The sequence below is a fragment of the Artemia sp. Qi Xiang Cuo genome, chromosome 1 (assembly GCF_049724085.1).
Source record: "Artemia sp. Qi Xiang Cuo chromosome 1, ASM4972408v1, whole genome shotgun sequence".
In the NCBI taxonomy this organism is placed as follows: Eukaryota; Metazoa; Arthropoda; class Branchiopoda; order Anostraca; family Artemiidae; genus Artemia; species Artemia sp. Qi Xiang Cuo.
Window position 1 is genome coordinate 75106091 of NC_142794.1, and position 26152 is coordinate 75132242.

Here is a 26152-nt window from a genome sequence, read left to right on the forward strand (position 1 = left end):
CTCTAAAACCACTGTGGAACTAAATTGGGCATTGGGGAGTTAAATTCTCTTTTTAGTGTTTTTCCTCTTTGTGGCATTTGCCTTCTTTCGTCTAAGGAAATCTGGGACATTTTGACAAGCTTTTTGGATGCAGACAAGACGCTGGTTATCCCGGTTTTTCGAGATGAATACATACCATATATACGTATGTACCAAAACGGAGCTGTACTATGTACAGATTTTTCCCTATTTAGATTCTTGAAAGAAACAAAATCCTGAAAGCTTAACGTATTTTGTTTTGCTATTCTGTAAGATTAAGAAAATCGGAGATCGGTCCTTTCGTTTTGGGTGGTGCAAAATTAAATGCAACATATTAATTTAAGGATTACCGAAGCGGTAGTCAAAAGATATGCAATAATTTGCTAAAGTCGATTAAAAACTCCAGCTCGAAGAATCAGATATTGATTTTTGGCAAGTTCCCACAAAAAGTAAAAATACTTTTAGTGGAAATATTCATTTGTTGGACTCTTGATTTCTAAATAATTATTATACTGATTGCGATACTTCATATCTATATACTTTTCATAGCAATGGCGTTTAATTTGTAAAAAAAAACTTGCATTTTATGCGACGACGTTAGCGAAATAGTTTTGTGAAGCTCTTCTGGATTGCTTGCATTCATAATTCTTTTCGGTCTTCTTGAATGCTCAACAAATTTTTTCCTGTCTTTTGAAATGGTCATGTCCCCTCCTAAAAAAAGGAGAATATGAAAGAAATGTCTTTGATGATGGATGAAAAAGTAGTTTTGGTAGACCCCCCCCCCCCCCCTCTTTATGCATAAATCGCTTAGTGTTCTATTTCCAAGAAAAAAAAGAAAGAATTTTCTGCTGAGAAGGTTTGCAATCTTTTAGAGGAACAACAAATAGCATAACAGCTTGTTGTAAGGAATATAATTTGAAAGTTACAGCAGCAATTTTGGTCCTGTACAACAGTTTTGGTAAAGCATACAAACGTCCTCTCTGCGCTTTCTGTTTTGCCTTTCTGTGCTGGGATAAGCAATGAGTAGAATTTACGCTCACAGTCAAAGTTCAATAAAAAATATTTTCAGGAATTACATTATCAATAAATTTAATCAGTAAATAAACAAACACTGAGTAAGAACTACTGGACCTGTAGAAAAGAATCGGATTATATTTCAAGGAAACTTAGGACTCTAGATCTTCTTGACATTTAGTTAATGAAGCTGTTGTTAATCAAAACAAATTCAAGCAAAAGAAAAAAAAATATGTTTCGGTGAATAGTCTGGTCATCAGCAATGAAAAATTAATATTTATAATATAATATGGATGGCAACGAAAAGGGATTTTATTATATTTGTGAGCTTATAGGTTTTTTTAATTTACACAGAGATCATCTTACACTCAATTTAAGGATCAAAATGGGATCTACTTCAGTTATACTACAACAATTCACAGCTACGATTGTAGCAAAATATGCCTCTTAGGGCAGAAAGATACCCCTCTATGAGAGAAAATTTCAATAATATATTTTGTTTTTCCAGGGATCAACTTACAATCACAGAAGTCAACATGGCTCGAGTATATAACTGGGATGTCAAACGAAGACAGACGGTCAAATCTAGTGCCTCTTGAACATTTGTTGTCTTATTATTTTCTGGTTTTATTAATCAAAGCAATGCCAATAAAAAAAAAAGAAGGTAAAACGCTGTATGAACTTTTCTGGACAACTTCATTGAGGAGTTATTTTCTCTTGCGGGCTTCCAGTAGATAGTTCAGCGTCTTCAGCTTTTAATGTTTTCTCTGCCTCAGTCTGAAAAAAGTAGAATTTAGTAAGAATAAACTAATGTGAAAAAAAGTTAAAATTTCTAACAGATAGTAGAGCATTAATCCAGGGAGTTCTGATTTTACTCCTTTACAGGGGTTAATGTATCTTAACCCCAGATATTTATGCTTAAGGTTTCAGCCACAAAAGCACGATTTGGGTAAAATATTCTTATTCTAAACAGATCATGACCATAGTACAACTCTTTGAAGCAACCAACGACCTTTGGCGGGATCGAGAACATTGGTTTGAGCACTTCAACCGGATGTTTATTTCATCCTACAGTGTCAGTTCTGTTTGCCAAAACTGCCCGACTGGGCACTTGGAACCGAAATATAGATTACAAGGGGCTTATCAGGCTAAAACATGCAGAAATTAGTCAAATTAACCACATTAAAGAATAGGCTTCTACAAATGGCTCTCAATTTGAAATTTAATACACAGTGCAAGAAGTTTAAGGTACGATTAGAACAGAGGGTTTCACCTAATAATACATCATAACATGTCTCATCATTAATTCTTAACCATTAAATTACTTAAAAATCACGTACTTCTATTATTTAATATATGAAGACGATGTAGGTAAAATATGCTGATTCAAAATACGTCATGGCCACAGTTTGCTGCTTTGAGCAATTATCTCCTTTGTATGGGATTAATTAAAAAAAACTTTCCACAAAATAATTTTTTTTTTTAAATTAAGAACTCTATTAAACCAAAAATGAACAAAAATAGAATCAAACAATCTACCAAGCATACAACTACCCCAAATCGTATCAATAAATAAATGAAACCCAAAACAAACATAAATTAATATGAGTAGGGTTCTAAAACCCTACTATGAGTAGGGTTTTAGACCCTAACCCAATGAGTAGGGTTAAAATCTTAATTTAATTTCTGATTTCTTAAAAATGGAAACATTTTCAAGAATGTTTTCCAGTGAATTAAATCTTATATCTTATGATTTAATTGAAGCAACTTTTTTTCTTACGGATCTTTTTATATGTACTTTTAGTTTCAGTATACCTCCTCCCGTCCCAATTTGTTTTATTTATGAATGGCCTCCAAAATAAATCTAGGCAGCATTTGACATTTTTGTTGTAGTAGCAAGATAGACTATATTTGTTGAAATAGCAGGATCGACTATGATAAATAGCAATAAATTGAAAAGAAACACTAGATTTTGGTATTCAAATATCCACTGCGAGGTTTTCTGCAAACAACTGCCTGACTGGGCAAGTAACTTTACTGTATCTTATTTCACTTCTCAAATAAATAGCTACACTACTTGTAGGATTACTTACATTATGAACTCAATTGTATCTTGGAATAACATTGAAATAGGCATTGGGATAAGATCGTTTTTTGGCAGAAGTGCAGTTATAACAATGACAGAAGGTTTGTTAGGCTTTGAAATTGGCTCAAGGTTATCATATTTGTTTGACAAGCAGTCTGTATTCCCATAAACAACCATAAAATTAGAATTGCATGCGCAGCTGCTCTGCCCTGGTCTTGTTCCCAAGAAAGGGCTGCTTCTTCCTTAATTTGTGACTGTTTTTGACATGCCTCATATGCCAATTATCATCTCCTGTGTCTACTCTAGATTGACTTGCCTTTGCACACTGGGTTCTGTGGTAAACGGAATATTGCCAAGTTCTTCTGCTTAATTGGAAGTTCAGTAATAAGGCCAAGGGTTTGGTATCATCTGTCCAGATCCAGGCCCCTATCTGCCTGGTCAACTTTCTCTTTATCATGCTGATCTAACTAGGTTAACTCTTCACTGACCTTTTCTCTTATACAGTCCTCAACATCAGAGATAGAGCACTTTGAGGAAAGTGATTGCTCTAAACTGAAGAGCTTGTCTTTTGTTGGGTGAAGCATCAGATCCGATTCCTTATGTAATTTACTTTTTACCTCATCTTTAAATTCTATAAGTGCTTATTTTGTGCACAATTTAATCTTTTCGGGCAAAATAGGGGCCCTACTGTGAGCACCACTTAGCTTACATTCCACACTACTATAGCAGTTCTTAGCCTCTCACCCTGTTAGTCTGGAGATCATATTGAGGCCTGGATATATGAAGACAGCCAATACCATTCTACTTGTTGCAGCCATCATATTTTCCAACTGTATCACATTTTAGCCCAGTTTGCCTGTTTCATATCTATACACACCCTTTTTGGATTATTCTCCAGGTCTTTTGCCTGATTTTATGGTAACAATATTCTAGCCAATTGCAGCGTTCAAAGTATTGCAATAGACACAAGCAAGAGGTGTGGTGGAAGATGATGTTGATAGACTCCAGAGTGAGAATTTGAGAGAAATTTTCCAGGAACAGTTGAATACTAAAATTGAGGGTTTAAAATTTGACAATGTGGAAGATGGTTGAAATAATTTTAGAAAAATAATTTGTGAAGCTGCTGAAAGTGTCTTAGGGAAGAAAGCTAGGACTGCAGCTAGGAGTTAGTGAAAAAGTTATATGTTTAATAGAAAGGAGAAGGGACTTGCACAAGAATTATCTGAGTGATAGATCATATGAAAACAAAAGGAATGTAAAAAAAAGTGAAGAAAGCATTAAAATATGAACTAAGCAGGTGTGAAGTGGAAGCCATGGATAAAATTGCCAAGGATCAGGAAGATGCAGCTAGACAGCATAATAGTAAAATATTGTGCTGACATGTTAATAAATTGAGAGGGAGCAGTGAATCCTGACTTGTACCAGTTAAAGATAGGAACAAGGCCACAATTAGTGATAAGGAAAAAGTTAAAGAGAGATTGGCAGAACATTTTGCGAATTTGCTAAACCAAGATAGAGTTGCAGGAAAAGATATAGAGGAAAATGAAAAGGTTTATGATACCTTGGATGTGAAAGAAGATTTATTTTGAAAGGAAGAATTAGCGACAGTACTAAAAGACTTAAAAAATAATAAAGCTCCAGATGCTGATAGTGTGGTAAATGAGTTTCTTAAATATGGTGGCTCTGAGGTTAGAAATAAGTTACTGAAAATTATGAATACGATTTTTGAAAAAGGGGAAGTACCAAACGATTTTGGGAAAACCTTAATCAAACCACTCTATAAGAAAGGTGATGAGAGTGAGTGTGGTAATTATCAAGGCTTTAGTCTGGTCTCTGTAGGTAGCAAATTATTTAGCAATATGATACTCTTTAGACTGAGAGATGTTGTAGACACAGTTTAAAGAGAAGAACAGAGTGGTTTTAGAAAAGGTAGAGAATATGTCGACCATATTTTCACTCTTAGGTTAATAATTGAGAAGTGCCTGAGTTGTCAAATACCTTTGGTCCTCAGTTTTAAAGATTATGAGCAAGCGTTCGATTCTGTTGATAGAAGAGCTTTAGCAAAGGTCTTATCCTTGTATGGGATACCTGACAAAAACATTAAAATGATTAGTGCTATGTACAAGAATAACACTGCTGTGGTTAAGGTAGGAAATGAGATTAGCAGCTGGTTTTGTATTAAAACGAGAATTGATGAAGATGAAATTAGATCTTTGAGGATGATAACCCCCTCAAGAGCCCTCAGGGCAAGGGTTGTAAGTTGTGCCCTGGGGGCATATAAGGTTTTTATACATAGTGTTCTTGTAGAACCTTCAAAAAGGGCTCATTCAATTATAAATTGATAAGGCTAGTGCCTTTTTTCATAGTCAAAAGTAATTGGAGGGCAACTAATCCCCCTCTCAAGTGCACCATTTCCCCAAACACATTCAATCAAAATTTTGAGATAGCTATTTTGTTCAACATAGTTGAAAGTTTTGGAAACAAGGTCTTTGGGGATGACAACCCATCCACAGCCCTCAGGATAAGGGTTGTAAGTTATGCCTCGGGGGCATATAAGGTTTTTATAGAAAGGGTTGTTTTGGAGAATTCAAAAAGGGATCAGTTGATTGGAAATTGAAAGGGCTAGTGCCCTTTTTAATAGTCAAAAGCGATTGGAGGGCAACTAACCCCCCTCTCACATGCACCATTTCCCCAAATACATCCAATCAAAATTTTGAGATGGCCATTTTTTTCGACATAGTTGAAAGTTCTAGAAATTATATCTTTTAGGATGACAACACCCCCCCCCCCCCACAGCTCTCAGGGCAAGGGTTGTAAGTTATGCCCTGGGGGCATGTAATGTTTTTATAGAAGTGTTGTTGTAGAAAGTTCAAAAGGGGCTCATTTAATTGGAAATTGAAAGGGCTAGTGTCCTTTTTAATAGTCAAAAGTGATTGGAGGGCAACTAACCCCCCTCTTATGCCCACCGTTTCCCCAAACTCTCCAATCAAAATTTTGAGATAGCAATTTTGTTTAGATTAGAGTTTCACGAAAATTCTGCTTTAATTTTCGTGATTTTCTTGAAATAGAGAAAATCTTGTTCAAGAATATAGCTTTGAATCGTGACACAGGTGAATTTGGGTTGAACTCTATCTACGATGATTTATTAAACTCTGATAGAGTAAAGTTCAATTCACCCAATGTAATTGACCTTTGTCCAAGCGTTATTTCATTGAACGCTAATGAATTGGGTCCAAGAAAGTCAAGGAGGCTAGCTTCCTCCTTTGCTTTGAAAAGAATTAGAGAATTAAACAATATGTAGTTTCATTTTATTTCGTATATAAACTATTGTTTTTAATTGTCATAGTTTAGTTTTACTACTGATGACAGTCACTGCATATTGCACCAAAATATCTGGTATTTTTTGTTAATTAATTTGAAAAAAATTTTCCACAAAACAAGTATTTCAAAGAAAAGTAAAGAACTCCATTAAACAAAAATGAGCAAAAATAAAATCAAATAATCTACCAAGCTTGAAACTGCCACAATTCAGCATTAATAAATAAATGGAACCCAAAACGAACAGAAAATACAATAATTAACCAAGTCAAGCTCAAAACAAACAGAAATAGACATAAGTTGGGCGCAAAACCCCTATGCCTTCCCAAGGCCAGAACAAAATTTGAACTTTACTGAGAAAAATATAAATATTTTTCTTTTATAACTTTAATAAATCATATAATATTAACATTTCGATTACTAAATATCAGTATATGTATATTAAACTGACAATGCACATTCATTTGTATTTTTGCATTAAAGTCCAAATTTTGTTCTGGCCATGGGAAGGCATAGGGGTTGAAATTAATAAATAATGAATTGTGCCAACATCGCTCCTATATACTCCCAGGGTATGACTGAAAATCTGTGCACTAAGGGTTGTTGGGGATATCCTCCTCTTTACTTTGTCCCCGTTTCTTGTCTCGTTCTCGAGTGTCCTCGTTCTTTACTTAGGCAGCGCGATCGTGCTGCCTAAGTATTATACAACAACTTTCTATATAAACCTTATATGCCCCGAGGGCATAACTTACAACCCTTGCACTGAAGGCTCTCTGAGGGGGTTATCATCCTAAAAGACCGAATTTCCAGAACTACGTTGAACAAATGGATATCTCAAAATTTTTATTGGATGTGTTTTGGAAAATGGTAGGCGTGAGAGGGGCGTTAGTCGCTATCCAATCACTTTCAACTATTAAAAAAGGCACTAGCCCTTTCAATTTCCAATTGAACGAGCTGTTTTGAAGTTTCTATGACAACGCTTTCAATAAAAACCTTATATGCCCCCAGGGCATAACTTACAACCCTTGCCCTGAGAGCTGTGAAGGGAGGGGTTGTCATCCTTAAAGACCTAACTTCCAAAACTTTCAACTACGTTGAACAAAATGGCTATCTAAAAATTTTGATTGGATGTGTTTGGGGAGAAGCTGGACATAAGAGGGGGGTTAGTTGCCCTCAAATCATTTTCAACAATTAAAAAGGGTACTAGCCCTTTGAATTTCAAATCGAATGAGCCCTTTTTGAACTTTCTACAACAACACTTCTATAAAAACATTACATGCCCCCCGGGGATTTCAATAAAAACCTTATATGCCGCCAGGACATAACTTACAATCCTTGCCCTGAGGGTTGTGGGGGAGTGTCCTCCTCAGAAATTTATTTTCTATCTGGAAATAAACTACGCCGAACAAAATGGCTATCTCAAAATTTTATTGGATGTGTTTGGGGGAATGATGGGCGTGGGGTGGGGGCTAGTTGCCCTCCGATCACTTTTGACTATTAAAAAGAGCACTAGCCCTTTGAATTTCCAATCAAATGAGCCTTTTTTTGAAGTTTCTACGACAACGTCTTGTTTAAAAACCTTATATGCCCCAGGGCATAACTTCAAACCCTTGCCCTGAGGATTGTGGGGGAATTTTCCTTCTATCTGGAAATCAACTACGCTGAACAAAATGGCTATCTCAAAATTTTGATGAAATGTGTTTGGGGGAATGATGGGCGTGGGGGGGGGGGGCTAGTTGCCCTCCAATCACTTTCGACTCTTAAAAAGGGCAACATAACTCTCAATTTCCAATCGAATGAGCCCCTTATGAACTTTCTACGACGACCCCTTCCATATGAAGTGCCCTGCTCTAAAGGGAAAAAATAATAATTAGTACATTGTGCAAACATCGTTCTTATATGCCCTCAGGGCATAACTTAAAACCCTTGCCCCGAGGGTTGCGAGGGAGTGTCCTTCTCAAAACATATTTCCTATCTGGAAATAAATTACGCTGAACAAAATGGCTATCTCAAAATTTTGATTGGATGTGTTTCGGGAAATGGTGGGCGTGAAAGGGGTGTTAGTCGCCTTCAAATCAATTTCGACTATTAAAAAGGGCACATGCCACTCCAATTTCCAATTGAATGAGGTCTTTTCGAAGTTTCTACGACAACATCTTCGATACGAAGTGTCCTGCTCTAAAGGAAAAAAATAAAAAATAATACATTGTGCCAACATCGTTCTTATATGCCCCCAGTGTTTTGGAAAATGGTGGGCGGGAGAGGGGCGTTAGTCGCTATCCAATCACTTTCAACTATTAAAAAAGGCACTAGTCCTTTCAATTTCCAATTGAATAAGCTCTTTCGATGTTTTTAAAACAAGGCTTTCAATAAAAATCTTATATGCCCCAGGGCATAACTTACAGACATTGCACTGAGGGCTCTGAGGGGGTTATCATCCTAAAAGACCTAATTTTCAGAACTTTCAACTACGTTGAACAAAATGGATATCTAAAATTTTTAATTCGATGTGTTTGGGAAAGTGGTGGGCGTGAGAGAGTGTTAGTCGCTATCCAATCACTTTAAACTATTAAAAAAGGCACTTGCCCTTTCTGAGGAGTGTCCTCCTCAAAAACATGTTTTCTATCTGGAAATCAACTACGCTGAACAAAATGGCTATCTAACACTTTTTATTGGATATGTTTCGGGAACTGATGGGCGTGGGGGGGGGGCTATTTGCCCTCCAATCACTTTCGACTATTAAAAAGGGCACTAAAACTCTCAATTTCCAATCGAATGAACCCCTTATGAAGTTTCTACGACGACCCCTTCCATATGAAGTGCCCTGCTCTAAAGGGAAAAAAAATGTCGTTTCTACGACAACTCCTTCAATACGAAGTGCCGGGGTATGGAGGGAAAAAAAACACATTGTGCCCACATCGTTCTTTACTTAGGCAGCGCCAGAACGCTGCCTATGATTTCTATCACTGTTTGTGAAACACTGTTTATTAGAAGGATTTTATCCCTATTTGAACTTTTATTTATCGTCATGGAAAGGCAGTATGGTCTCCACAAATGGGCGTAGGGAAGGGGGGGGGCAGGGGAGGGCAGCTGCCCCCCTCCCCTAGAACTTCAAATTTACGCTAGATATTAGCGAGTACTTTTCGTCTGTTGGAGTTTTTTGTTGGATGTTACCTGGTAGATGGTTAAAAAAGCTGGAAATAAACAGAAGTTTCCAAATATTGTTTGCGATATCGACATTTACGTTTCGATCTTCAAAATTGATTTTCGGTCCGATATATAGATAGGAGATTGGCCCATGATCGGCTGATTTTGACTTGTTTAATTCTCCATGAATTGATTCAAGCGATAAGAGGTTGCTGAGCATGCCAAAGCAAAAGTAACTCATTCAATACCATCCTTGAAGAAGACAATTAGAAATACTCCGCTCATCATCGATCTGGGATCATCTACGGGATCATCGATCCGGATTAGAAATACTCCGGATCATCTACGTCAGAATCGTCACTCTAACTGTAACTCTTGTTGCGAGAGACACGCCTTTTGCTGTCTAGTCTTTTCACTTGTCTGACTTTCTTCCGTTCCAGGACTTGGGCTTTTTGGCAGATACAGCTTTTATCCTAGCAGTAATGCATTCTTTCATGGGGTTGTCATTGAGCACTTCTGACTTTTTCACATTTTTTTCCTGTTGATTTTTCGTATTGAGCCTTTGGAAAGTGGTTTGCATGGACGATCTCTTTAACGAATCATCTGTTGACCTTTGCTTCTCATTTAGAGACAGAACCTATTCTGCGTCTGTTTCAGGGTTTATGTTAAAGGAGTCTAAATGTCGCACAGGACTTGCGCTGAGCATAGAAACTTCTCTGGCAAGTGCTTCACTAGATGTGGTAGGCATTCTGTCTGAGACATATGACATAAAGAACTGATAATCCTTGAAAACATCTCTGTTTGTGGGGCAGACACTACTTGCTCTGATTCCACTGATTATATTCTCAGGAGTGCAAGCCTTTGGTTATGCTTTCCCCAGCAGCTCAGCAATGCTATACACTGATATAGTTTTACATTTGCAGACAGTCATAAAAATTGCGGCTTCCTGGTTGTAGTAGTCCTTAAGGCGCCCCATGACTATTGTTTCTAGAGGTTGTAGTTTGTAAGTAGTGTGGGGAAGGACATTTAAAAGGACAACAACATTAGGGTGAACCAGGGTAATTCTGGACACTTTGACCTTTTTTTTTGGATTCAAAAAATTCCTCCTGCCAGCAGACTTAAAATCTCGTCGTAAAATCGGATTCGTATGAAAGTTCAGACTGTTAGCTTTCATAGAAGAACTAGAAACTTCCGAAATTCGAACTATAAAGGGGGTTGGTGACCTCATTTGAAATTTTCCCACGGTGTCCGGAATTAGCCACCAAAAATTGGGTAATTCCGGACGAAGTCAATATCTTTGTACCTGAAGGAGTAAAAAATCTTAGCTTTGGTTGGTGGTATAAGCACCCCAGAATCTATGTTTCTTCCAAATTTCATGCGCGTACCTTCCGAACTAGCGGAGTTATTCAGCTTTGCAGTCGTGATTTTGTTTTTTTGATAATCAAATCTCGTTTTTCCAATGTGTCAAACCATGGATTCTCACGATAATTTGATAATGAAGTGATTATACCACCAAAAGCCAGCATTCAAATAGTCTTCTGAAGGACTGGGGGACCTAAAGGCCTGCACCTTCATCCTTTGCAAATACAGAATTCATCAGCTAACTTCCTTGAAAGTTATATATTAGAAATAAGGTAAAAATACTAAACAAGACGACTTAAAATACTGATAAAAGCAAGTTTAAAAGCAAAACACAGAGGAACTAGGTGATCACTACTTTTTTCCATAGCTTTTTTTCCTTTCCTTGTGGCATTTCACCATTTAACGAGGCTCGCTTATAGTGAGGAGTCCAGTGCCTTTCAGAGCGAGGGACCCTCCCGAGATAAATTCTTCTGCGACGTCTGTGATGCATCGTTCTTGGACCAGCTAAACTCGTACGTCGCTGCTGAGTCAAGCTTTAGGAACTTCATCCTAACGACCCCTTTATCAACAAAGTCAACAATTCTGCCAAAATAAGGTGAGTCGTCGTAATACACAGCATAATAATGGTTAGGATTCGTTTTGATCTTTTTCTTGCTAGGGCCAGGCTGATCGAGGTCATCAAGAACACACGTCTCTTCAAGAGAAATGTCATCATCGGTGTCAGCGTACGGTATCTCGGACTCGCTTTCAGTGTCAGAAAAGGGAACTGGGTAGGTCGCTTCTCGTGAGAGCTTCATCTTTTTGCTTTTGGCACCAGAGGTCTGAGTATCACCGGTTTCTTTCGCTTTGGTTTTCTTTCCTACACCCTTTTTCCCGTCTGCCTTTTCCTTTTCCTCCTGCTGCTTCTTAAGTTGCTCTAAATACACCTTAGAAGTGATCACTTCAGAAGCTTTCTGAGTGATATTTTTCCTCTGCCCTGGTTCACTTCTCGGCTCTCTTCTTACACTCTCTAACAGGAGCTATTCAAAGGTCTTCTTCATTGGAGTTGGTGGTTTCTTCTCAAGGGAAGAAATGTTGATGTTGACGGTCAGATTGTCACTTTCTCTCTGGACTCTAACACTAATCCTATCGGCTGTTGACTTTTCTGCTGGTTTCTTTGCTTGTTCTCTTTTCTTTTCTTCAAGAAAGGCATCGTAAGCCCTGAGTTTCTGCAGGTCAAACCGCTCTCTGTTGATTTTCGCACGGTTGGCACTCTCTGGTACGCTAGGATCATAAACTCCAGTTGATGCAAACGCTTTCTGGATTAGAACTGGATCAGCTTGTTTCCAAATTTCACTTATCATCTTGACAAAATCTGCTTTCGGTAGCTTTTCTCCAACATTTTTCCTTGCCCATTTGGTTAGCCTTTGGTCATATGTGGTTTTGAAAGCCTTGAAAACGCCAACGTCTAAAGCTTGAAACATTTGTGTCGTATGGGGTGGCAGCTCCAGAATCGTGATGTTTTCGTTCATTGCAGGCTGCACAACTTGCAGCGACAAATGAGAGCCATGACCGTCAACAAGGAACAGAACTGGACGTTCTTGCCCAACGCTAGGAATGAACTGGCCTTTGAACCAGTTGTAGAACACGTCAGCCGCCATCCAACCCCTTTCTGTGGCAGCATATGAAGTGTCATGCAAAGCGTCATCGGATGTCAAAGTGGACCACACAGATTTGCCTTTGAATATGATCAGGGGGGGAAGAATTGCCCCTGCAGCATTGATGCAACCAAGAACTGTTGTGTTTTCTCTCCCTGTTCCAGCAGTTCGGCGGAAACTTGGCGAGTTCTTCTGTACCACAACTTTGGTTCTCGAAGGATCAGTACAGAAGCTCGTCTTGTCCAGGTTGTACACCAAGTGGGGCTTATCGAGGAGTTTAAGTTTATTCAACGTCTCTGAGAGAAGATAAAAAAAATCCGCCGATCAAGAACGGATTTTTGGCTTTGTATCTTGAATTCTCTTCGGTTTCAGGCTTCTTGAGACTAAGGTTGTGTTGTTGTTTGAAGTATTTCCGCCAGTCCCAACAAGGAACACCGTCTTTGAAAGTAGTTTTCATATTGTTCACCTTCACATATTCGCCTACAAGAGCGACTATATCGGTTTGGGATAGTTCAACAACCCAATCGTCCATGGTTTTGATGCACTTTGCGAGAGTCACTTTTTCATCTAAATCCAGTTGTGTAGGTCTACCTGCTCCCACTTTCGACGACGTCGCAGTCAAATGGTCTAAAATCGTCGACTTTGGAATCCCATACTTCGCTGCTGCGAGTCTGATTGTCAGCCAACCCATTTTCACCTCTGCTAATGCCTTGTCCAGATCTTCTCGGCTTTACTGTGTCCTCGGCATCTGAAAGTTACAGCAAGGGTAAGTAAAATGTATAAGAAGGAAAGTTGTTTGCACTGACAGAAACCATAACTGATGAAAATTACTGATAATCGGCCCTAAAAAAAACTATTTTTCCAGAAAATAGTTCAGTAAACTCATGCTACATTGCTAGAAACTCGAGAATCTCTGATAGAACACACTTCCAGGAGGCAGAGGTCAAAATTCGATGAAAAGGAATTGATTGCATCACATTTTCCCATTTCCAGAAATACTGCTCTGTGTCCAGAATTATGCCTCACCATACGTCCGGAATTACCCTGTTTGGGGTCAGAAAATGGGTAATTCCGGACACCTAACCTACGGCTAAACTGTTAGAGATAAAAATCTGCAAAAAATCACACTAATGCCCTAATTAAAACCCTTTTGAATGGTAAAACAACAAAATCCGTAAGTTACACCATTCACCAGCAAGTGCAAAAAAACTAACACCATACGTACTTTTTCATCGAAGTTTCTCCGACCGACTCCGGTTCAAGACTGACTGTCTCCCCCACGTGCTGGCTCTTGTCAATCAGATATAGTGAGTCATAAACTAGAGTCTTGGCACTACCTCTTATGATTTTTTCAAAAGAAATTTAACAAGGGGCTAGCAAGATAAAGGGGGGGGGGATGTCCGAAATTACCCACTTTCCGGAATTACCCTGGTTCACCCTACTTTTTAGATAGATCAAGCAACTCAATGGTGTATCAGCTGATCTAGTGTTCTAATTTCAGAGGTACAGGTGACTGTTTGGAGGATTTGACTTGATTGATAAAATGCTGCAAGTAAAGCAAAGAATGAGAGGCAGTCATCCAGCCAGAAGTATTTTTTGAGCTGATCATGATGGTTCCTGGTAAAGCTTCCCAGAGCAAATTTCCAGACACTGTTCTTGTGGGGAAATAAGTAGAGGAGGGACTGCGTTCCCAACACATTAACACCAGCTCAAATCGTGGTCAACTGACCTCTTTCTGCTGACGTGACCTTCCCTGTTTACTTCTGGCCTCTGTGCAATGATTTTACCAGGCTTGTGGATTTTTTCAGACCTGATTCACCAGAATTTTAAATGTCTTGTGGTCTGAACGTGTGTTTATATAGGCCTCGCTCCAGGTTGTTAAAGAAAGCTCCTACACTTTGACAGTTGAAAGAAGTTGTCCGTCATAGACTTGTACTTTCTGGCGTTCTTACTGATAAAGTTTTAAGGCAATCCATAAAAACACGGTACCAATCTTTACCTGTAATTCCTCCACTGTGTCCACTTCCTTTGCAGTTCTGTTATCTGGTACTTTTATACTCTTAATAATGGCATAAGTGTATGCAAATTTACATGTTTCTAGAGGAATAAAGTTGAAAATATATCAGCTATTGTTTTCAAGTAAGTTTTTAGTTCTTTTTCTTGTTCCTCTGTAAATATTTATCATATGATGTAACAGGGTGTAAAGAAACTCAGGTCCAGACTTTTTAGAGGGATAGTCAGCATCTCAACTTTTTTCATGTAGTGTTGCAGCGTTCCTCTAAGGACACCTATTGCACTTCCAGAGAATCCAACTGACTTCTTGTAGAATAAGACAGAGACAACTGCTGTTTTATTTTCTTCTGGATCACAGCCACCTTTCTTTCTTTTGTCTTCTGTTTTACTTTTAAGCATTTTATTTTGAATGAAATTTAACAAGAAAAAATAGAACTTCAGTTCACCTACTGTTCTGACAGGATTAAACAACGCCAGAATTAACACAGTTTTGGGTTTTAAGCTTGCCTTCAACCTTTAAATATGCTGTTTACACAGCTTTTACAAGCATAGCCCACTTTTGGACACCTTGGTAATGGCATGCCGAATTTACCCTGGGTATTGTGGCCGAACATGGGAGTTTGCTATCCCGCAGGACTGGTGAAGATGGCATGTCTCGGAAGCTGCCAAAAACAGGCAAATAATAAGAGAATACAATGTGAGTTTACAACGCGATTTTTCTAGTATTCGTAATTAGGCGTAGGCTTTCAGACAAAATTGAACAAAATTCCAGAGTCAATCACCTTAAAACCTGATCCAATGTGATATTTTTGGTAAAAGTACTAATTAAGGTCAGACGTTTTAAAAACATACACTGCCATCTGTCAGAGATTTTATAATCCACCAGAAGCCCCATAGGTTTTTATATTGAAACTGTTTGCTTTGGCTAAACGTGGGTTGGTCTCCCCTACACCAATTTTGATATTTAGTTTTGCCCAACTGTAAACTTTTGAATTGAATTCTTAGAAGAAGCTGTTATCTAACCAAAATGTGATTTGTGTCAAATCGCTTTTGTGGTGTTTATATTTTCTGGAAATCGGAAGTAGGATATTGGGTCTCTTATATTATACTGTTGCAGGAAAAGTAGAACATGGAAAATGTTAAAGGCCAAGTTTTAGCGACATATAGAATGACTAGTTTCTAAAGACCTATATTCAAAGGACCTCAGGAAGTATTAGTAAGACTCCTCCCCCCTCCATCATAGAAGCGGCTGCCCCCCTCTACACAAGATGCTGCCTACGCCCATGTCTCCACAATTATCTACGTTATATAAAGCTGAAGCTTTAACTCTGTTTTTGCTTTCATATTTGTGCCTCCTAGTCTCCATGGAAAACCTCTGCCTTTTTTTATCATCATCAGGATATGGTGTGATGATGAAGATGTGCCTGTAGAGCGAACTTACAAATTAATACAAAAATTAGACCCAATAAATTTCCTGATATTCATGGCTTTTCTAATAGTATGATCTTTTGCCAACCATCAGTTCTGGCAGAGCCACTTAATTTACCTACCAATCAGGGCTTAAAGAATGGTAAATGCCCAAATGCAAGGAAAGAATTGGTTATGAAACAACTCCATAAAAGAAGATCAACATCAGATAAAGGTAACTATAGACTGATATCTAATACTCCAATTTTGGTAAGTATTTGAAAAGGTAAGCTAATGGTTCCACAAATATAGGATTATTTTGAGTCTAATTGTCTTTGGCACCTGGATCAATAGAGACATTACAGAAAAAGATCTTGTAACATGTAGATTATCAAAGTAATAGTTGGTTTAAAAAAATGGCTGACCATACTGGGCTATTTGATTGTATTCACTTTGGCTATTCTAAAGCCTTTGGTAAAATATCAAGTGAGTACCACATTGCTAAGTTCCAAGCTTGTAACCAAGGAACCTTTTGTCCATATTTGTTAAAGATACATTTTAAACAAAATTAGTGTCCAAGATCAGGCCTAATATACCATTGGAGGAGAGGAGTTCTTCTGAAGGAAAGATTTTAATAAAAGCAGTAGCATAAGATTCCTTATTTGTGTGTTCCTTTTTGTGGTAATTAATTAAAAAAACTTTTTCCACAAAATAAGTTTTTCAAAAGAAAAGTAAAGAACTTCATTAAACCAAATTTAACAAAAATAGAATCAAATTAAGTACCAAGCATACAAGTACCACAAATCAGTATCAATAAATAAATGAAACCCAAAACAAACAGAAATTAAAATAAGTCAAACTCAAAATGAGCAGAAATTAATGAGTAGGGTTCTAAACCCCATGCATTCTAAAAGCTAGAATATAATTTGTAATTTACTGAAAAAAATTCAAATGAATTTACTGAAAAAAATGTGCATGGTCAGTTTAATGAACAAAATAGGATCAAATAATCTACCAAGCCTAGAACTACCACAAATCAGTATCAATAAATAGATGAAACCCAAAACAAACAGAAACTAAAATATGTCAAACTCAAAACGAGCAGAAATTAATCTGAGTAGGATTCTAAACCCTATGCTTTCTAAAAGCAAGAATATAATTTGTAATTTATTAAAAAAAAATTTTAATGTTTTCACTTTTATAACCTTAAGAAATAAAAATTAATTAAGATTTTATGGAATAAATATCAGCATATGTACATTAAACTGACAATACATATCTTTTTCAGTAAATTCATTTGAATTTTTTTCAGTTCTTTACTGAAAACGTATTCTTTTCCTTTTAAAAGGAAAATGAAAAAAAATGTAACCTTTTTCTTTTTAATTCTTATATAGCAATTCTTTTAAAAAAAATTCTTTTTAATGTTTTCACTTTAATAACTTTAAGAAATCAAAAATTAATTGAGATTTTAAGGAATAAATATCAAAATATGGATATTAAATTGACAATGCAGATTTTATTCAGTAAATTCACTTGAATTTTTTTCAGTAAAGTACAAATTATATTCTGACTTTTAGAAAGCATAGGGTTTAGAACCCTATTCAGATTAAGTCTTGGTTACATCATGTCTTGGTTACATCATGAATTTAAACAAAATTAAATTAAAAAAAATATTTTCAACCATGACTGGGGGAGGGGGTAATTTTCCTCAGGGAGTATTCTTAATGGGGTTGGAGAATTTTCCAAGAGAAAACACCTAAGCCTATAGATAGCTAGTTGTCCTCCAATCACTTTTGACTATTTCTATCTGGAAATCAACTACACTAAACAAAATGGTTATCTCAAAATTTTGATTAGATGTATTTCAGGAAATGGTGGGTGTGGAAGGGGTTTTAGTTGCCTTCCAATCACTTTCGACTATTAAAGAGGGCACAGACCACTCCAATTTCCAATTGAATGAGCCCTTTTTGAAGTTTCTACAGCAACTTCTTTGATATGAAGTGCCCTGCTCTAAAGGAAAAAATAATAAATAATACGTTGTGCCAACATTGTTCTTATATGCCCTCAGGACATGACTTAAAACCCTTGCCCCGAGGGTTTTGGGGGAATGTCCTCCTCATAAACATATTTTCTATCTGGAAATCAACTACGCTAAATGAAATGGCTATCTCAAAGTTTTAAATAGATGTGTTTGGGGAAAAAATGGGCATGAGAGGCAGGTTAGTTGACCTCTAATCACTTTCGACTATTAAAAAGGGCATTAGCCCTTTGAATTTTCAATCGAATGAGCCTTTTTGGAAGTTTCTATGACAACACCTTCTATAAAAAACCTTATATGCCCCCAGGGCATAACTTACAACCCTTGTCCTATGGGCTGTGGGGGAGTGTTCTCCTCAAAAACATAATTTCTATCTGGAAATCAACTACGCTCAACAAAATGGCTATCTCAAAACTGTGATTGGATATATTTTGGGAAATGGTGGGTGTGGAAGGGGCGTTACTTGCCCTTCCAATCACTTTCGACTATTAAAAAGGGCACAAGCCACTTCAATTTCCAATTGAATGAGCTCTTTTCGAAGTTTTTACAACAACTACTTTGATATGAAGTGCCCTGCTCTAATGAAAAAAATTAATAAATAATAAATTGTGCCAACATCGTTCTTATGTGCCCCCTGGGCATAACTTAAAAACTCTTGTCCTGGGCTGGGTGCTGTGGGGGTGTGTCTCCCTCGAAAATATATTCACTATGTGTAAAGCAACTACGCTGAACAAAATGGGTGTCTCTAAATTTTGATCGGAAGTATTTGGGGAAATGATCGGCATGCAGAAGGGAATAAATGCCCTCCAATCACTTTTGACTATTAAAAAGGGCATTAACCACTCCAATTTCCAATCAAATGAGCCCTTTTCGAAGTTTCTATGACAACTCCTTTGATACAAAGTGCCCTGGTATGGAAAAAAAATAATAATAATACATTGTGCCAACATTGTTCTTTACTTAGGCAGCACAATTGTGCTGCCTATGATTTATACAACAAATTTCTATATAAACCTTATATGCCCCCAGGGCATAACTTACAACCTTGCACTGAGGGCTCTGAGGGGGTTATCATTCTAAAAGACCTAATTCCAGAACTTTCAAATATGTTGAACAAAATGGATATCTCAAAATTTTGATTGGATGTGTTTAGGAAAATGGTGGGCGTGACAGGGATGTTAGTCACTATCCAGTCACTTTCAACTATTAAAAAAGGCACTAGCCCTTTCAATTTACAATTGAATGAGCCCTTTTGAAGTTTCTACAACAACGCTTTCAATAAAACCTTTATATGCCCCCAGGGCATAACTTAGAACCCTTGCACTGAGGGCTCAGAGGGGGTTATCATCTTAAAAGTCCTAATTTCCAGAACTTTCAAATATGTTGAACAAAATGGATATCTAAAAATTTTGATTGGATGTGTTTGGGAAAATGGTGGGCATGACAGGTGTTAGTTGCTATCCAATCACTTTCAAATATTAAAAAGGCACTAGCCCTTTCAATTTTCAATTGAATGAGCCCTTTTGAAGTTTCTATGACAATGCTTTAAATAAAAATTTTATATACCCCCAGGGCATAACTTACAACCCTTGCCCTGAGGGCTGTAGAGGGAGGGATTATCATCCTTAAAGACCTAATTTCCAAAACTTTCAACTGCATTGAATAAAATGGCTATATAAAAATGTTGATTGGATGTGTTTGGGGAAAAGGTGGGTGTGAGAGGGGGGTTAGTTGCCCTCAAATCACTTCTGACTATTAAGAAGGGTACTAGCCCTTTGAATTTGAAATCAAATGAGCTCTGTTTCAAGTTTCTACATCAAAGATTTCAATAATAACCTTATATGCCCCCAGGGTATAACTTATAACCCTTGCCCTGAAGACTGTGGGGGGAGTGTCCTGCTCAAAGGTATAATTTCCTGAACTTTGAATTTTGTGGGGCTAATTGGCTATCTCAAAATTTTTATTGGATGTCTTTGGGGAAATGGTGGGTGTGGAAGGGGTGTTAGTTGCCTTCCAATCACTTTTGACTATTAAAAAGGGCACTAGCCATTTCAATTTCCAATCAAATGAGCCCTTTTTGAAGTTTCTATGACAACATGTTCTATAAAAACCTTATATACCCCCAGGGCATAACTTACAACCCTTGCCAAAACGGTTATGGGGGAGTGTCCTCCTCAAAAACATATTTACTATCTGGAAATCAACTATGCTGAACAAAATTGCTATCTAAAAATTTTGATTGGATTTGTTTGGGGGAATGATGGGCGTAGGGGGGGCTAGTTGCCCTACAATCACTTTGACTATTAAAAAGGGCACTAGCCCTTTGAATTTCCAATTGAATGAGCCTTTTTTGAAGTTTCTATGACAACACCTTCTATAAAAACCTTATATACCCCCAGGGCATAACCCCCAGGAAGGTTGTGGGGGAGTGTCCTCCTCAAAAACATAATTTCTATCTGGAAATCAACCATGCTGAACAAAATGGCTATCTCAAAATTTTGATTGGATGTGTTTTGGGAAATGGTGGGCATGGGAGGGGTGTTTGTTGCCTTCTAATCACTTTTGACTATTAAAAAGGGCACAAGCCACTCCAGTTTCTAAATGAATGAGCCCTTTTTGAAGTTTCTACAACAACTTTTTTGATACAAAGTGCCCTGCTCTAAAGGAAAAAAACAATAAATAATGCATTGTACCAACATCATTCTTATATGCCCTCAGGGTATAAATTAAAACCCTTGCCCCAAGGGTTGTGGGGGAGTGTCCTCCTCAAAAACATATTTTCTATCTAGAAATCAACTATGCTGAACAAAATGGCTATCTCAAAATTTTGATTGGATGTGTTTTGGGAAACGGTGGGCATGGGGGGGCTAGTTGTCCTCCAATCACTTTTGACTATTAAAAAGGGCACTAGCCACTCCAATTTCCAATCAAATGAGCCCTTTTCGAAGTTATGGAGCTTGAAGAAAAATGTGCTATTGAACACAAAGGGCAGGCATATACCACCTTTTCTTTTTTCACAATTTCCTGAAATAAATTTTCAGACATCTTGAAGACACATATAGGCTTGCATTTTTCATACATGTTCCAACACTCCTTTCCCTGGTAAAATTCTAGTATAGCTACTTTTCACTATCTTGGAAAGAGATTAGGCTAGAAAAATGAAACTTTCAGTAATGAATCCAGGGTCAAAAACACACTCTGGGAAGGTATTGCCAAGCTTCTATGTTAATCTTTTTCTGATTTCTAAGTTTTAGATATTTACCTACTTGACAGGTCAATACCTATTGAAATGTTGACAAAACAACATTTTGCTTTAATTTTCAGTTATCAGTTTTTTTCTCTGGCTTTAGTTATGAGAATGTAATTTTTGTTATTTGAGTATAATTCTAAGTGATATCAATGTGTTTTTTTCTCAAAATTTAGGAGATGTATTTGCATACCTTTTAAACCTCATAAATTGGGATTGAAAAAAGTTGTGAAGCTGAAAGTAGTTTTGTTGTACTTCATTTAAGCAGAAGATCTATTTTGCAAGGTTTCACTTTTATAATACACAGATTTTTAAAGGTCATCAAAGATCAGAACTCTCTAGAGGGAGAAGGAGTGGTGGTAGATACTTCAAAATACCTTCCTGGGACATACTTTAGCTTGTAGACCCATCCCTGAAAGTTTCATTTTCCTTACCTAACCCCTTTCAAAGATAGCAAAAAGTAGCTAAACAAGAATTTTACCCTCTCCCTAGAAGTATATGCCAAACCCCCTGACTCCATAGATGTAGACCCCTTCTTGCCCCACCAACAAAATAAAATGCTGGAGCCACACCTATATTCTAGCACCATTAGGGGCAGTGTGTACAAGGGCATACAGAAGAGGGCAGCTACCTCTTAGAACTTCATATTTGCCCTAGATATGACTGAAAAAGCAGATGGTTGAAAAACCAGTTGAAAAAAGGGAGATGTTTTAAAAAAGCAGTTGATAGAAGGTTGAAAAAGCTGGAAATAAACAACTAGAATTACAGAATAAAAATTTAAACAAGAAGCAAATATCTATAATTTCTTGGAAAGACTTAGCTCTAATCCAAGAAGATTAATGCTGAAGCTTATTGATGATTTTTGGTGATAACTTATTAATAGATTTCATAGGTTTTATAGAACTTGCTGGCAATGTAAGGTTTTGTGAACTGTCAATATAACTTCAGCCCCCTGCCCTTCATCACATAATTGGCTGCCCATCTGCCTCCTAGAGAAGAAGCTACATATACCCATGAGGGTGTGTAGTTAAACAAACATAGTATTTGGAAATAGATTTACAACATTTCATTTTATTAAGATGTTTTTTTTTCACAAGAACCCTTTTCTTACATTGTTACCTAATCTAGGTATGGGTCTAATGTAATGTAGGTAAATGTACCTAGGCTATAGACTAGACCAATGCTAAAAAAACCTTGTCATCAGGGGCAAATCTCCATTATTTTTATTGGAAGGACGGGGGTGAGAGGTGTCCATATATGGATAGTCAAAGGGCATGGGATGTACAATATTCTTTCTCTCCACATTGTTGGGGGGGGCAACTGCCCCCCTCCCTGCCACCCCCAAATGATGCCCTAAATTGTCACTGATCTTTACAGAAGGATTGATAAAACTGCAAAGTAAGGGCTTTTCTGAATAAAAAATAAAGCTTAATAGGCCTAAAATAAAAGTATTATACTATCAATAGAGTCCTTATTTTATGCTCATTTTCAACATATAGGGCCTAATAGTTATTATTCTGACACACACACTCCATAGATAGAACTAGGCCTATTGATAGCCCATATTCTTTCAAAAGAACTCTAAAGTGTTACCAAAGTAGGCTAGCCTATTTCATAAGCATAAGTTAGCCTACCCTTGTCAAGCAAAAGGCCTAATCTGTCTTGAGTAAGTTTTTGGTTATGCTAACAGAAAAAATAAACACAGGTTTGATATACACAAATTTAGCATACCTCACTAAAAACAGGATCTACAGCCGGTTCTTCTGAACACTTGCCAGGATCATGCCTTGCTGATTCAGATTCTAACTTTTTACCTAACTGCTCATATATAAACCTGATGGCATTCTCTGGCTGTTTTGGTTCCTCATAGAGCTGAACAAGAATGTCTGTAAGACATTCATGAACACCACTATTTTTTACATATTCTTTAAAATCGTCTTGTCGCTTCTTTTCCATTTCTGCAAATCTATGTAATGCAAAAAAAAAGATCCACGTTCCAATTAGTCAAAAGAACCGCTTAGGGCTGGGCACACGTATTTGATTTCGAGATCTGATTTCCAAATCAGCGCCGATTTTAAAAGAAATCGACGTCGATTTCAGCTTGAAAAATTTTCTAGTTTTCGGCGCCGATGTACAAAATCAGCGCCGATTTTCATCATGATCATCATAAAAAAATAGAGATACAAATAAATAGTCAGCCAGAGATGTCTGTGGTGAAAGACCCCGCTACTGAGCTAAGAAATAATCTGAAAACTAAGTTGAGATCAATCTTGCAACTATTAATAAACTCCAGTTGACTATTTGTGTCCATGATTTTTTGTTTTGAAAATCTCGCTCAACAGATTTTTCTTTCGACAAATTTTTCTTACCGCTATCGTTTGTCCACCGATGCCGAAATCGGTTCCAAAATCAGCTACGTGTGCCTAGCCCTTTAATTTCAAGACTGTTTTCGCTGCCTAATTCTTAACTAATAGTTTTTGTTAGTGCAGTAAAAATATAATTGTTAGCTAACTTATTAGCTAGTTAGTCAAATGTTACGCTAGACTGTTGTGTTTTGAATTATTTATTTACTGTTATATTAAATACTTAATCGTTGAATAATTCTTGCCTAGGAATTTGCTGAAACATAGTAATTAGACGGGCAATTAAAAATGACCTGACTGAGGTGCCATCCGTCTATGAAGGTCGTTTCGAGGTTTCTTCCTTCACCAGTCTATTGATAAAATTCCTGCATGTCTTTTCTGCCAAGTGGAGAAGGTGCGGCAAGCTAAGTAACGAGAAGTTGTCCTTCCATCTCTTTGGGGGATGCCCTCTAGGTCAAAAACCATATACCCAGCCTTCAAAGGCTATCTTCAAGATTAAAGTGTTATCCTTATGGTGTTTTTGCCCTAGGCATCTAAGCTGCTACACTTTTTTTCTGTCAAGAATAGTTAGCTTGACCTTGAGGTTACGGGAAAGCTTGATATCAAAAATACTAGCGTAACAAGTTATAGTGATTTTGTCGTAGTAATTGTATTTCAAAGGCAGCAAGACGATACCGGTCTTCGTTTTTAGAGTCCAGGATTTACAGACATAAATGACGAGGGGGGTCCTAAGTGAATTAAATAGGTTCACTTTAAGCGTTGTTGATAATTTCTTGTACCTCCAGATAAGAGTTAGTCTTTTAGAGATGGAATTCACAAGCGCCAGGTGTCTCTTTAAGGGTCTATCAACAAAAGAAGAGGAGGGTTCTGTCACAAAAGCCGAAGGGGTATCTGCCGAGTATTTATTCTTAAATTGTGGGAGAACGGTAGCAGGGCTCCAGACTTCCCTTGCTTTGCCCTTACGAAAAAGCCGAAGTACTTTTCTTCCACCCCTTGAAAGAATGAAAATCAATGCCATAGAGAAGCATCAACCAGTTTTGAAGCCACAAGGAGCCCAAACGATGCGAGTTCAAGTGCTTTTGGCTGAAAAAAGACTCTTTATATATTTGGAGTGGTTATTGTCGGAAGTCAGCCAGAGATATCCCTTTCTTATTGAAAGTATGGTCGCATAAACTTCAGAACGTTCTGCTTCGATTAAAAATCGAAAGTTCTGCTGACATTTCTAAAAGCCGAAAGGTTATCAAACGGCAACCAGTCCCAATCCTACGTCTTTTTTTAGCTGTTATCCCCCCAAAAATAACCACTCAAAGCTATTAGGTGGCCATATAGATCAAAATGGACAAAAGATCCAATAACTATACCTCCGGGCATGACGCAACCCCAACTACTCCTCTGGCAAGGGTTACAAGTTATTCAAGTAGCCCATTGTTTACTAACAGGTTTTTTTTTGGAAAGTACCTACAGTACTTATCTAATATGATATCAAAGATCCTGAAATATAACATTGTGACATATTCCCTATATTTAAAAAGCGACCGTATTTAAATTTTAAAGTGTTAAAAAAATTGAGTAAAATTATCAACTTACCCCTTGGGCATTGTTTGATAAAGAATAACCAAAAAAATGAACAATTCTTGGCAGCATTGTGACAGAAACTTTACATTAATTAAAACTTGCCAGGTATGAAAACCGGAAGGCAAAAATTGACTCCTAGAGTTTGAAACCTTCCCCTTTTGGATTGTTGTCTAAAAAAAACGAAATCTAGAAAAAATACTCAAAAGTTATTCTTCTGTTAATCGGGGTATGGGGGGTTCAAATTTTCAGGGGGGAGGTACACTGAATATCATTCTTATGCATGAAATTCTTTTCACCAATCAAATCTCAGTCTCCTAATGGTGCATGTTAAAACTGGTAACAGTAGAAAAAGCGTGTGGGTTGACAAAATGTACACCAAACATCCAAATTGTAAGAAAAATGTAAATATATTATCCGAATTCACTTTATTCTACTTGCGCCAGATATTTTTTACAGCATGCAGATGCAGAGATAACTTTCCTATAAGTAGTATTGGTGTTGCATGAAGTGCGAAATTTCCGTAATAATCCTTAATACATTTATCTCAATACTTTTTTGGAGCTGGTTAAAAGAAATATTTAGAAAAACACAAATAGAAAGAAGTCAGCAAGGAATCACATTTAGCTTTACATTGGTGAGTTAGTACGTGAATCTACAATATAAAGAATATGACATTAATAGCGCTTTTTGGGCATTGCCATTACAAATAAGAGAACTTGGAGCTATATTGGAGTTTCAATTAAATATTGGAAGTAACAATTAAAACAATTAAATGATTCCTGGGGCAGGTCCCCCTCTCTACCAATTTCCATGACCCAACTACAGCTGCTTTGACCAATCAAATAATATTGGCACCTGTGGTGCCAATATTATTTAAAAAAGCACTAAGTCTTGTTTTCTTTTTGATGATATCTTTTTCATTCAGAA

The 26152-nt window shown here is 37.2% G+C and overlaps 2 protein-coding genes across 3 annotated transcripts in view; one reads left to right on the plus strand and one right to left on the minus strand.

Annotated features, from left to right (window-relative positions):
• mgr (prefoldin subunit mgr) overlaps nt 1–1702 on the plus strand; it is a 63298-nt gene extending 61596 nt beyond the window's left edge. For both annotated transcript variants that reach the window (XM_089096203.1, XM_089096210.1), the window contains one exon: nt 1541–1702. In XM_089096203.1, the coding sequence (XP_088952329.1) occupies nt 1541–1631 (91 nt within the window). In that variant the 3' untranslated portion in view covers nt 1632–1702. The remainder of the gene's footprint in view (nt 1–1540) is intronic.
• Nucleotides 1635–23306, minus strand: LOC148956726 (uncharacterized). Its single transcript, XM_089096223.1, has 2 exons — nt 23019–23306; nt 1635–1809 (listed from the first exon to the last, which is right to left on the minus strand). The coding sequence occupies exons 1-2, from the start codon at nt 23241–23243 to the stop codon at nt 1729–1731; spliced, it is 306 nt and encodes a 101-aa protein (XP_088952349.1). The 5' UTR covers nt 23244–23306; the 3' UTR covers nt 1635–1728.
• Between the last annotated feature and the right edge of the window lie 2846 nt (nt 23307–26152).

Bases quoted from the DNA above. Each gene is read 5' to 3' on its own strand.
- LOC148956726 (XM_089096223.1), bottom strand. From the start codon at position 23,243: ATGGAAAAGAAGCGACAAGACGATTTTAAAGAATATGTAAAAAATAGT. The intron at 1,810-23,018 runs GTATGCTAAATT...TACTTTTTTCAG, and splicing joins TAGATCCTGTTTTTAGTGAG to ACTGAGGCAGAGAAAACATT.